Here is a 13,028-nt window from a genome sequence, read left to right on the forward strand (position 1 = left end):
GTTCAGTGTAACAGTTGGAACTGTATCTGTCTCCACATTAGACTGGGGTATGAGCCAATTGACACTCCTTGGAGAAAAAATGTTGATAGTGACAGATCATTTCTGCACTATACCTGAGGCAGATCCAATCTTGGAGCTAATGAATGGATAACAAGATGGTAAATAGAAATGTGGTTCCTGCCTGAGGGACTGGTCCAGAGCCCACAGTAAATGAGACATCGGCAGATGGGTCAGATGGGAAAATTCCGATTGAAATATTAGTCAAAAATCAACTAAAAATGGGCTAGTGTGTGGCTATTAGATAAAATGATTTTCATTAATCTATATATTTGGAAATAAATCTGAGAGTGATCCAATCAATCTTCTGCACTCAAGTTACTCAGGCATGGTACTTTTGTGAAAGGATTGAGCTATTTAAATAAAGGATTGTGCTATTTAAAATCCAAATTACTTCTGACTACTTGTAAGCTTCAGAATGTATTTTAATAAATGTATCACTTTATTCCCATTTCAATTAAAGGAATTGGTAGATTGCCTTGATGAAAGTTCATGAAAATAACGAGATTTTGAAAATTTCCCCTTCCAATTGTAAAGAATATACCAAGTTCCTCGAAGCACCACATACTTGCATGACTATAATCACAAATGTTGTAGGATTGTTAGCCTAGTGTTCAATGTTTGAGTACTAGTTTATGTGATTGCACTTCCACATATGATTATTTTATTTCTTTAATGGCTCCATATTTATCTGGTTGTGTCACTGATGCATTGAGGTTGTATATCACTGTTCTGCTGCATTGCTGATCTGAACATGGTAAATGGTAGGGAATTGAAGAATACAGTTGAACAGAGGGATCTGGGTATAACCGTGCATAGTTCCTTGAAGGTGGAATTTCATATAGATAGGGTGGTAAAGAAAGCTTTTGGTATGCTAGCCTTTATAAATCAGAGCATTGAGTATAGAAGCTGGGATGTAATGTTAAAATTGTACAAGGCATTGGTGAGACCAAATCTGGAGTATGGTGTACAATTTTGGTCGCCCAATTATCGGAAGGATGTCAACAAAATAGAGAGAGTACAGAGGAGATTTACTAGAATGTTGCCTGGGTTTCAACAACTAAGTTACAGAGATAGGTTGAATAAGTTAGGTCTTTATTCTCTGGAGCGCAGAAGGTTAAGGGGGGACCTGATAGAGGTCTTTAAAATGATGAGAGGGATAGACAGAGTTGATGTGGACAAGCTTTTCCCTTTGCGAATAGGGAAGATTCAAACAAGAGGACATGACTTCAGAATTAAGGGACAGAAGTTTAGGGGTAATATGAGGGGGAACTTCTTTACGCAGAGAGTGGTGGCGGTGTGGAATGAGCTCCCAGTGGAAGTGGTGGAGGCAGGTTCATTGGTATCATTTAAAAATAAATTGGATAGGCATATGGATGAGAAGGGAATGGAGGGTTATGGTACGAGTGCAGGCAGGTGGGACTAAGGGGAAAAAAATTTGTTCGGCATGGACTTGTAGGGCCGAGATGGCCTGTTTCCGTCCTGTAATTGTTATATGGTTATATGGTAATGGTGCTGCTAAATGCCAATGCACTTGATATTGGCCCAGACCTGCCTTTGTTGAATCCAGGTGCTCTTTCTGAAAATGTTTGTATTGAATCTGGACATATACACAAAATGCTGGGGTAATGCAGTGTGACAGGCAGCATCTCTGGATAGAATGGGTGGCTTTTGGGTCAAGACCCTTTTTCAGGCTGAGTCAGGGGAGAGGAAGACAGAGATATGGATGGGAAAGGTGTGAAAACAAGAGATCAAAGGGGATGAAATGCAAGGAAAATGTAGGTATCATTGTTAGAAGATGGCAATGAGGCATACAATCAGTAACATTTAATCAGGAGGAGAGTAAAACTAGTTGGAGAACTAGGATGGGGGAAGGATGGAAAGAGGGAAAGCACGGGTTATTTGAAGTTAGAGCAGTCAATATTCATACCACTGGGTTGTAAGCTGCCCAAGTGAATTGTGGAATTTTCTTGACAATAAAGTTTCAGAAAAGGCTTTAGCAATTCAACATTTTTATTTTTTTTAAATCAATAGAAGGAATGCATTAATTGTAGAAGCTTCTTTCTGATTTTTTTTGGAAGATTAGCCAGACTAAACGGGAATCTTTTTTTGTATGAGTAATTCCCCAAACTCCTCTCACCTCTGCTCGTAGACGAGTGGTGCATTTTTTTAAATTGTGAGTACGGTCAGATTAATAATCTGAGAGCCACTTTAAAAATGCAAATCCTGTATTACTTCAGAAGACCTGGTTGCAGTAATTCTATTTGTGCCCCTGGGCCTGATTGCTAGCTTACCTGCTGTTTCTCTGTAGTTACTCTGGGAAATCTGAGCTCTGAAACTACACTAGGTTAGTAGTAACATAAATTTAGTGGCTTTATTAATTTCCTTGGAAAATGGTACAGCTTTGACACCTGTTAGTTTCGTTGTTTCAAAGAAGACTTGGACCTTTCCGCTTCCCAGGATTCAAATTCTTCCTTGTGTAATGTCATCCAACATTATAACGTTTCATTCTGATTTGGGATTATAATTTTTAGCATCTTGCGTACTGGTAGAGAAAATAAAATCTGCATAGTCTATCTTGAACCATGATGCGTAACATAGTAAGAAGAATCCAGCTCCTGCTGTAGGTAAGTATAGGTTGAGGAATGGTGAGCGTTGTTGGCCTTTCACTTACTGATGCAGGCTGGATGGAACTGTTCCATTGCCTAAATTTGTTGCACTGGCTCTTGTTGTGCATTTGGCCATACAGGTAAGATACAACAAATATTATTTTTGTGGTCATATTTTGGGAACATCAAATTGTGCAATGACAGTTTAGCCATTTAATGAAATCCAGTGGTGATATTTTTGGAACTTACAATCCTTGTGTTAGGAAGCTGTTGACTTGGTTGTGACTAAACTGTTGCAGTGGTGTTGAATTTATGTAATTGCCAATTTTTCTTTTGTTCCTTGTGTAGATCCGGTTCCTGTATTTAAATCATGGCAGGATGAATACGAGCATGAATTAGGAGAGGCACAACTCTCACCACAGGCTGGGAGACTGACTAATCACCCACTTGAAGAAGACCCACAGCCTATGTTATGCCGCCGTTACCTTAATTTTGGTCATAGGCAGCGTTTTCTAGATGAGTCTGATTCAATAACTGCCTCGCTAAAAGGACTTTCCAGCTTTAGGTATGATTTGTACTGCTCCTTCATTTATTATTCCCATTGCTCCTTCATAATGTCATTTCTACTGTTTGGTTACAGTTCTTTAGTGCCTTGTATTTTCCGGTGTCGTAAACACAACAGATTGATTTTGGTTCTTGAATTGTATATTTTTCTGTACAGAACTATTTGCCATCGGAATTAAACATTTGACTTCTCCTACTTGCCATTTGATTTCCAGATCAGGGAATGGTCCTCTTGGCAATTCACAATAATTTAGCAGTGCACAACAGTTTCACTTATGGCAATCGCTTGTGCAATTTTCTAGTGACGATATAAATAATTTATGATGGATTGTTTAATCATGTCGTTCTGCTTTGTACGTATGTGCCTAAGGGTGCATTTTGACTGAATTAAAAAAATGTAATGATTATCCACTTGCATCTCTTAAACCCAGGTGCTCTGAGGCTGATTGTAATGAACCTCTTGTCATCCTTTGCAAAATTAGATCACTTGAAATAACCTTGTCTGTTGATTAGATAAACTCGCCATCACAATCTTACTTTATACTTTTGTGTTTATTGTTAATTGCTTTTGATAGGTAACATTGTTTGGATAATTCTTTCCACAATAAACAGTATTTTTAAAACATCATCATTATTTGATGACAAACTTCTCATGCCTCACTAGTGAGAGATCTACCAAGAGATTTTGTATTCCTATTTTTGTAGAAGCTTTAAATTTCCTTCTTGACCTATTGTAATTATATTTTCAGGCCTCGAAGATCATCGCTTGATTCCAAAGATGATGAAAAGGAAGAGCAGACTCAGTTGCAACTGACAAAAAAGATTCAGAATATTAAAAAGAAAATTAAGTTATTTGAAGCACAATTTGAGAAGGATCGAAAGTACAAGGTGAGCTTTTGAAAGTGTTATAAAGGTTGACTGGTCAATTGGATTGCTGTTGAAGGTGAACACAGAAATATTTTTGTCAAATTTCCAGACATTAATTTCTTGAATATTTAATCATTACTGGAAATATTACAAAGCAAAAATATATTCAGTCAATATATTGGCGTATATATTGGTGATGCAGAGTTTCACACATGATTAGAGCTATGTATTTTTTATTTAGTGGGATTTGAAAGGGCAAAAAATCTTATTTGGATTTTTAGTTTCCATTGACTTGCAACAGATTCCATGGCTTTTGAGTAGTAATCTTTTGAGTAGTTCCATCAAGCACAAAAAATGATTTGGAAGACTGTATGTAGAGAAAAAACATTTAAAGTGTTTGACAAAGTGAATAAAATATTATTATAATATAATCCATAAATGAGAAGTCCATAATGAAAATAGTTCTTATTTTGTATATAATTATTGTTAGAAATAACGATCACATTTTGGTCTTTGGCAGAAAAACAAAGCTCTCAATCCTCACAGGATAAGCTATTTCTTTCCTTTAAACCTGAGAAATTTAATGGTATGTTTAGAAATTGTGAAACTAAACTAATTCAGACCATTTGGAAGTGAATGGTAATTATTTTCTCGACTGTAGTAAAAATATCTGAATTGAACTAGTCCTTTGCTTGTTTTGAAAGATTGTAAAGTAAAATAATTTAATAGAATATTAAGAGTCCATGGGTTATGAATGTGCAAATTGATTTAGTGCGAGTGCTTTCCAACTGTTGGACACAACCCATGCACCTTCACGAATGAATGCACTTCATGCACAGAGGACTATGGCATAATATGCTCACCTGAAATGCACAAAATCATTAGTTTTACCATTTGATTTGATTGGTAGTGCACATAAGCTTCTATCCATTTTAGCAGAGCTAGGAAAACAGCTCATGTACTTTTCAAAATTGTAGATGCTACTAAAACTTGCAATTCTATTATTTGTTCTTGTCCTGTTCAATGTCCAATCCCAAATAATTAATCTTAACTGCTGCTAGGAAGGGCTGAGCCCTATGCTTCATTTTCAAGATGCTACTGAAATTTTTAAGATTGCATTTGAGCTAAATACAGAGGGATTACGGTGGTATTGTGATTTAATGCTGGATAAATTGATGGGAAATGTGGGATTAATGTAGAATAAAGTGATTGGAATGTGGGATTAATTAAGGATATACTAATGGAAATGTGGAATGAATGTGGGATGAGCAAAATCAGATTTGGAATCCTAAAATAATCGGTGGATATAGGAGAGATGGAAAAGTGGAACTGAGGTGGGTCTGTTGGATGTAAATTGGATTATCAAAACTGCTATCTGTGATTCTCTCTCTATGAACTTCTGGTTGCCTTTTTCTTTTCCCCTTATTTATTGAAATTATTTATTTACTTTATTTACCTAAACTGGTTTGCCTTGCAGAATCTTATCTGACCTATCTTCTTGCAGACTTACTTTATTCTTTCCTTCTGACCCTCTTACCCTATGCTTTTTAAATCTCGAGTGCTCTGCTTTTTGCATAAAGAGTTGGGCAAAATAATTTGCAGCCTTGAATAATATTGCACTAATTTCTTATTCTTATTGCTAATTTGGAATCTCATGTCCCAACTCGTGTAAAAGGAGGCGACAATGGTGGGCTTAATCAAATTTTGTAACACTCCCTTTGGATTCCGATTTTCTAACCCTGTCTCTTTGCTACAACCTCCAAGTCTATTTGCCATTAAACATCTGATCTAACCCTTTATCACTTCAAGATATGACATTCCAGTGACTTTGACTAGCCTTTCCTTGGACATTGCATGGAATTCTCCTAATGACATCCTTAAATATATTTTCACCTTTGTAATTATTATACCTGATTTAGAACTCTAAAACACCTGACTTTTTATCTTCTCTGATGGCGGAATTTTCTGCCGAACTTGGGGAACTGGAGAAGCAAGTGGACGACCTCCGGTTCGTACGAGAAACGGAGTCGTTCCTTGACAAGTCCTACAGTACGATTGTTACACCTAAGCTACTGGAAGAGAGAAGGTGGGAGACAGTGAGAAAGGGAGGGAAGCATGGAATGCCAACGTCCCCGGGTGGTGTACCTCTTGTAAACAGGTTCATCCGCTTAGAAGCTGTTGGAACAGAAGACGTGAGCGGCGGACTGGCTTGCGATGCGAATAGGGCTGTTGAGCCAAAACCAAAAAGGCCTAAGGCAGGCAAGGCCATTGTAGTGGGAGACTCCATCGTGAGAGGTATGGACAGGGGTTTCTGCGGCAACAGACGGGATGCGAGGATGGCGTGCTGCCTTCCCGGTGCCAGGATCCATGATGTCACGGACAGAGTGCAGAAAATCCTCAAGGGCGAAGGTGAACACCCGGAGGTGGTAGTGCATGTCGGCACAAACGATGTCGGAAAAAAGGGGATGAATATTCTGCAGCGTGACTTTAGAGAGCTCGGAAAAATGTTGAAAAGCAGGACCTCCAGGGTTGTTATCTCCGGTTTGCTTCCAGTTCCCCATGCTGGCGAGAGCAGGAACAGGGAGATACGGGACCTGAACGTGTGGCTGAGGAACTGGTGTACGGGGCAGGGATTTAGATTCTTAGATCACTGGGATCTGTTTTGGGGTAAGGGGGAACTGTACAAAAGGGACGGATTGCATCTTAACAGGTGTGGGACCAGCATTCTGGCAGGCAGGTTTGCCACTGCTACACGGGCGGCTTTAAACTGAATAAGGGGGTGGGGTGTTGAATGGGACAGTGGAGGATGGAGTTAAAGGGAAAGGGTTTCTTAAATGTGTGAGCGCAGAGACCGAGGGGTGTAAAATGAGGGTAGAAGAAATAGGTAGCAAGGTGAAAAGTAAAAGTGGCAGGCAGACAAAACCAGGGCAAAAATCAAAAAGGGCCACTTTTCAACATAAGTGTATAAGGGGTAAGAGTGTTGTAAAACAAGCCTGAAGGCTTTGTGTCTCAATGCAAGGAGCATTCGTAATAAGGTGGATGAGTTGAATGTGCAGATAGCTATTAATGACTATGATATAGTTGGGATCACAGAGACATGGCTCCAGGGTGACCAAGGCTGGGAGCTGAACATCCAGGGATATTCAATATTCAGGAGGGATAGACAGAAAGGAAAAGGAGGTGGGGTAGCGTTACTGATTAGAGAAGGGATTCATGCAATGGAAAGGAAGGACATTAGTTTGGAGGATGTGGAATCGGTATGGGTAGAGCTGCGAAACACTAAGGGGCAGAAAACGCTGGTGGGTGTTGTGTACAGGCCACCTAACAGTAGTAGTGAAGTTGGAGATGGTATCAAACAGGAAATTAGAAATGCGTGCGACAAAGGCAAAACAGTTATAATGGGTGACTTCAATCTACATATAGATTGGGTGAATCAAATTGGCAGGGGTGCTGAGGAAGAGGATTTCTTGGAATGTATGCGGGATAGTTATCTAAATCAACATGTAGAGGAACCAACGCTATTTTAGACTAGGTATTGAGTAATGAGGAAGGGTTAGTTAGCAATCTTGTTGTACGTGCCCCCTTGGGCAAGAGTGACCATAATATGGTTGAGTTCTTCATTAGGATGGAGAGTGACATTGTTAATTCAGAAACAATGGTTCTGAACTTAAAGAAAGGTAACTTTGAGGGTATGAGACGTGAATTGGCCAAGATTGACTGGCAATTAATTCTAAAAGGGTTGACGGTGGATATGCAATGGAAGACATTTAAAGACTGCATGGATGAACTACAAAAATTGTTCATCCCAGTTTGGCAAAAGAATAAATCAGGGAAGGTAGTACATCCGTGGATAACAAGGGAAATCAGGGATAGTATCAAAGCGAAGGATGATGCGTACAAATTAGCCAGAAAAAGCAGCATACCGGAGGACTGGGAGAAATTCAAAGACCAGCAGAGGAGGACAAAGGGCTTAATTAGGAAAGGAAAAATAGATTATGAAAGAAAACTGGCAGGGAACATAAAAACTGACTGCAAAAGTTTTTATAGATATGTGAAAAGAAAGAGATTAGTTAAAACAAATGTAGGTCCCTTGCAGTCAGAAACAGGTGAGTTGATCATGGGGAACAAGGATATGGTGGACCAACTGAATAACTACTTTGGTTCCATCTTCACTAAGGAAAGACATAAATAATTTGCCGGAAATAGCAGGGGACCGCAGGTCAAAGGAGTTGGAGGAATTGAGTGAAATCCAGGTTAGCCGGGAAGTGGTGTTGGGTAAATTGAATGGATTAAAGGCCGATAAATCCCCAGGGCCAGATAGGCTGCATCCCAGAGTACTTAAGGAAGTAGCTCCAGAAATAGTGGATGCATTAGTAATAATCTTTCAAAACTCTTTAGATTCTGGAGTAGTTCCTGAAGATTGGCGGGTAGCAAACGTAACCCCACTTTTTAAGAAGGGAGGGAGAGAGAAAATGGGGAATTACAGACCAGTTAGTCTAACATCGGTAGTGGGGAAACTGCTAGAGTCAGTTATTAAAGATGGGATAGCAGCACATTTGGAAAGTGGTGAAATCATTGGACAAAGTCAGCATGGATTTACGAAAGGTAAATCATGTCTGACGAATCTTACAGAATTGTTCGAGGATGTAACTAGTAGCGTGGATAGGGGAGAACCAGTGGATGTGGTGTATCTGGACTTCCAGAAGGCTTTCGACAAGGTCCCACATAAGAGATTAGTATACAAACTTAAAGCACAAGGCATTGGGGGTTCAGTATTGATGTGGATAAAGAACTGGCTGGCAAACAGGAAGCAAAGAGTAGGAGTAAACGGGTCCTTTTCACAATGGCAGGCAGTGACTAGTGGGGTACCGCAAGGTTCAGTGCTGGGACCCCAGCTATTTACAATATATATTAATGATCTGAGGGAATTGAAGGCAATATCTCCAAGTTTGCGGATGACACTAAGCTGGGGGGCAGTGTTAGCTGTGAGGAGGATGCTAGGAGACTGCAAGGTGACTTGGATAGGCTGGGTGAGTGGGCAAATGTTTGGCAGATGCAGTATAATGTGGATAAATGTGAGGTTATCCATTTTGGTGGCAAAAACGGGAAAGCAGACTATTATCTAAATGGTGGCCGCTTGGGAAAGGGGGAGATGCAGCGAGACCTGGGTGTCATGGTACACCAGTCATTGAAGGTAGGCATGCAGGTGCAGCAGGCAGTAAAGAAAGTGAATGGTATGTTAGCTTTCATTGCAAAAGGATTTGAGTATAGGAGCAGGGAGGTTCTACTGCAGTTGTACAGGGTCTTGGTGAGACCACACCTGGAGTATTGTGTACAGTTTTGGTCTCCAAATCTGAGGAAGGACATTATTGCCATAGAGGGAATGCAGAGACGGTTCACCAGACTGATTCCTGGGATGTCAGGACTGTCTTACGAAGAAAGACTGGATAGACTTGGTTTATACTTTCTAGAATTTAGGAGATTGAGAGGGGATCTTATAGAAACTTACAAAATTCTTAAGGGGTTGGACAGGCTAGATGCAGGAAGATTGTTCCCGATGTTAGGGAAGTCCAGGACAAGGGGTCACAGCTTAAGGATAAAGGGGAAATCCTTTAAAACCGAGATGAGAAGAACTTTTTTCACACAGAGAGTGGTGAATCTCTGGAACTCTCTGCCACAGAGGGTAGTTGAGGCCAGTTCATTGGCTATATTTAAGAGGGAGTTAGATGTGGCCCTTGTGGCTAAGGGGATCAGGGGGTATGGAGAGAAGGCAGGTACGGGATACTGAGTTGGATGATCAGCCATGATCATATTGAGTGGCGGTGCAGGCTCGAAGGGCCGAATGGCCTACTCCTGCACCTAATTTCTATGTTTCTATGTAAACATAGACTTAAAAAGCTACCACAACAACGTGTGAGAATCCCCAGGGCACAAAGCATAAGCGGAGACCCACAGCCACACACACGCTCCTTCACCAAATTTTGACCGGCCTCTGTCACTCTCTCTGCAGTCCCTGTCTGCACGAACAGTCAGAAATCCGTCCACAATTGCACTAGACTCTGGGATGTCCTCACGGAGCCATGTCCCTACAAAACACCGACATCACGGCACTCCCTACGAGTCCTCACCAGTGCAGGCAGCACGTCCATCTTGTTTTTTCGGCGACCTCACATTCCCCACTGTGATGGAAGGCAAATAACTTATACCTTTTCTCTCGCGGTCAGGGCAATCAAAACTTCCCTAGTTGGGGCGATCAAAGCTCCTGCAGTTGGCAATCGAAGTTCCTGCATCGGGGTGATCGAAGCTCCCGCGATCAAGGCGGTCGAAGCTTCTGCGGTTGGTGCCGCATCCGAACCCTAACAAAGGGACCGGCAGCTCCACGATGGTAAAGCCGCAGTGCAGACGGAGATACGATGAAAAAGTCACATCTCCGTCGAGGAAAGAGATAAAGGTTTCCCCCAACCCCTGCCCTCTCATAATACAAAAAACTAAAAGTATACTAAAAACATACAAGTAAACACAGGCCAAAACATCAAACGAAGAAAAGACGAGGCAGGCTGGTGTTTCACCCTCTGCCTTTAAAGATCTGCTTCTCTGATCTGGGATAACCTATATTATGACTACAGACATTTTTTTATAACACTGGTCAATGCTTCAATTTGAAATAATCATATGAAAACAAATGCAAAATTACAAATTACAAGATTACAAATACACCAAATCACCAATATAAAAGCATCTGGGTGTTTTGTAGACAATTGGTAGTCTCTGAAATAGTCGCTGTTACATTTTACGGATAGGTGGCAAATTATATTTGAAAGGTCCTATAAACAACATTAACTTAAGTTGACTAGATAATTTACTCTGGACCATTAGTTAAGGGGCAAATATTGTCATTTAACTAATGGGAACGAGTATTCCCTCAGCATTGTTGTTGCACTGTTTGGTTAATTCATGATCAAATCTCTTGCATGGGACTGCACTCCTGTCTCAGAATTGAAAAGAAAAATAGATACCATGAAAAATTAAGACCTGTGTGGGGGGGGGGGGGGGCAGGGCTGTGCGGGGGGAGACATCACATTTTTGCAATTTCTTATTTTACCATTTTCATAGAAAAGCAGCATCTATTGCTGTAGGATTAATATTCGTTAAAAATAATCAATTCATTATATAAATTTTAGCAGGCAAAATGTTTGAAATTATATTTTTGTGTGCTAATGCTCTAATTAATGGCAAAATATGGTGTTTTCTTCCAGCCGTCCCACAGTGACAAAGTAGCAAATCCAAAGGTTTTGAAATGGATGAATGAATTAGTCAAGTTACGCAAACAATTTAAAGGTAAAGACTTCTTGATGTGCTTGTATACACAGGTCAATTTGACATTTGTTATCGCATAGAACAATGCAGCACAGGAAAAGGCCACTATGTTTGTGCTGAACAAGTTAAACTGATCTCACCTGCCTGTACATGACCCATATCCCTCTATTCCCTGCACATTTAGCTCCTACGGGAAATCTGAGGAATGTTGTTATATAGCAGCTATCTGCTTGGATGGAAATCTTAACTGGGTGGTTGGTGATTTGGATTTGAACAGGCATTTGTGAGAAGCTATTTGGTGAAATGATTCCAAATCACAGGCAAATTCCTTTAAGATGTAGATGGACTGAAAAGAGTAATTTCCTCCAATCCAGCGGAGATGATGATGGAAAAGAAGTAATCTGATGTGTGCATTAGTGGGGGGGGGGGGGGGGGGGGATGCAGATGTTTAAAAACTCCAAAAGAAACTTCCAAGCACAAAGCAATGGAGAAATTGCAGTACCAGTGCACGTGGTAGCCACAGTTGGGATGGCCATGTCAACTGACCTTTTGTGGCTGAATAGACCTACATCATAATGAGAGCATAGTGCTGCACAGGCCCTTCAGCCCATGATGCCTGTGCCAAACACAATACCAAATTAAACTGCACATCTGACTACATGCGTTCTATATCCTTCAATTTCTTGCCTGTTCATGAATCTGTCTAGAGGCCTCTTAAATGTTGCTATCATATTTGCTTCTGTCACTTCACCTAACAGTTTGTTCCAGGCAACTGTCATTCTGTGTGTGTGTACATGCGTGTGTTTTGGGAGGGAGGGGGAATGGGAGAATTTGCCTCGTAAATCTACGTTAAATATTTAAATATAGCTTCAAGGTGAGAGGGGTAATGTTTTCTAGTATTTGATATTTCCACCCTGGAGAAGCCTCTGACTCTCTCCTCATAAGCCATTGATGCTACAGTGTCTTATGGTTGAGAGAAATTGAGCTCCTGTGGAAAGAGAAATGAATCCTTGTAACCTTGCAATGCTTGCAAAACCTAAAGCAAACTTTTGAAATAAGGATTCTTGGAAGAATTTTGACTGATAAATGAAGAAGGTACAAACTGATAATGTGATATAACTGAAGAAGGGTCTCGACCCGAAACGTTGCCTATTTCCTTCGCTCCATAGATGCTGCCTCAGCCGCTGAGTTTCTCCATCATTTTTGTCTACCTTTGATTTTCCAGCATCTGAAGTTCCTTCTTAAACATGTGATATAACAGTTCATTCTCCTTTTACCTCTTAGCCCTTGACTTTCTCTGCTTCTGAATTTTCCCTTTTGCATTAATCATCATGGTGTCCCTATAGTCTCTTGTACTATGTCACCAGATATCTTTCCTTTTTTTCCCCTGCAATGTTTTGTAATTGCCACCATCCTTATCTCTACTGCCAAGCTCTAGAACGTGTATTTTAGGTGGGTTTTAGTCTATGGAAATTGAAGCATTATTCTCCCTGTTTTCCCTTTTCCAATAGAATTTTGTTTTATAGTTATTGATAAATGTTTCATTCATCTCTTCTACTTCATGATCCTGCTTTTCAGGCGTCAACTGCATTTGACCAAGTCGTATTTATTGAT

At 40.4% G+C, this 13,028-nt stretch overlaps 1 protein-coding gene across 3 annotated transcripts in view; it reads left to right on the plus strand.

Annotated features, from left to right (window-relative positions):
• The window catches only part of LOC129701751 (protein FAM13B-like), a 73,004-nt gene that overhangs the window by 46,397 nt on the left and 13,579 nt on the right, over positions 1-13,028 (plus strand). For all 3 annotated transcript variants that reach the window (XM_055643159.1, XM_055643160.1, XM_055643158.1), the window contains 3 exons: positions 3,015-3,231; positions 3,980-4,118; positions 11,354-11,435. In XM_055643159.1, the coding sequence (XP_055499134.1) occupies positions 3,015-3,231; positions 3,980-4,118; positions 11,354-11,435 (438 nt within the window). The remainder of the gene's footprint in view (positions 1-3,014; positions 3,232-3,979; positions 4,119-11,353; positions 11,436-13,028) is intronic.

The sequence above is a fragment of the Leucoraja erinacea genome, chromosome 11 (genome assembly GCF_028641065.1).
Source record: "Leucoraja erinacea ecotype New England chromosome 11, Leri_hhj_1, whole genome shotgun sequence".
Classification (NCBI taxonomy): Eukaryota; Metazoa; Chordata; class Chondrichthyes; order Rajiformes; family Rajidae; genus Leucoraja; species Leucoraja erinaceus.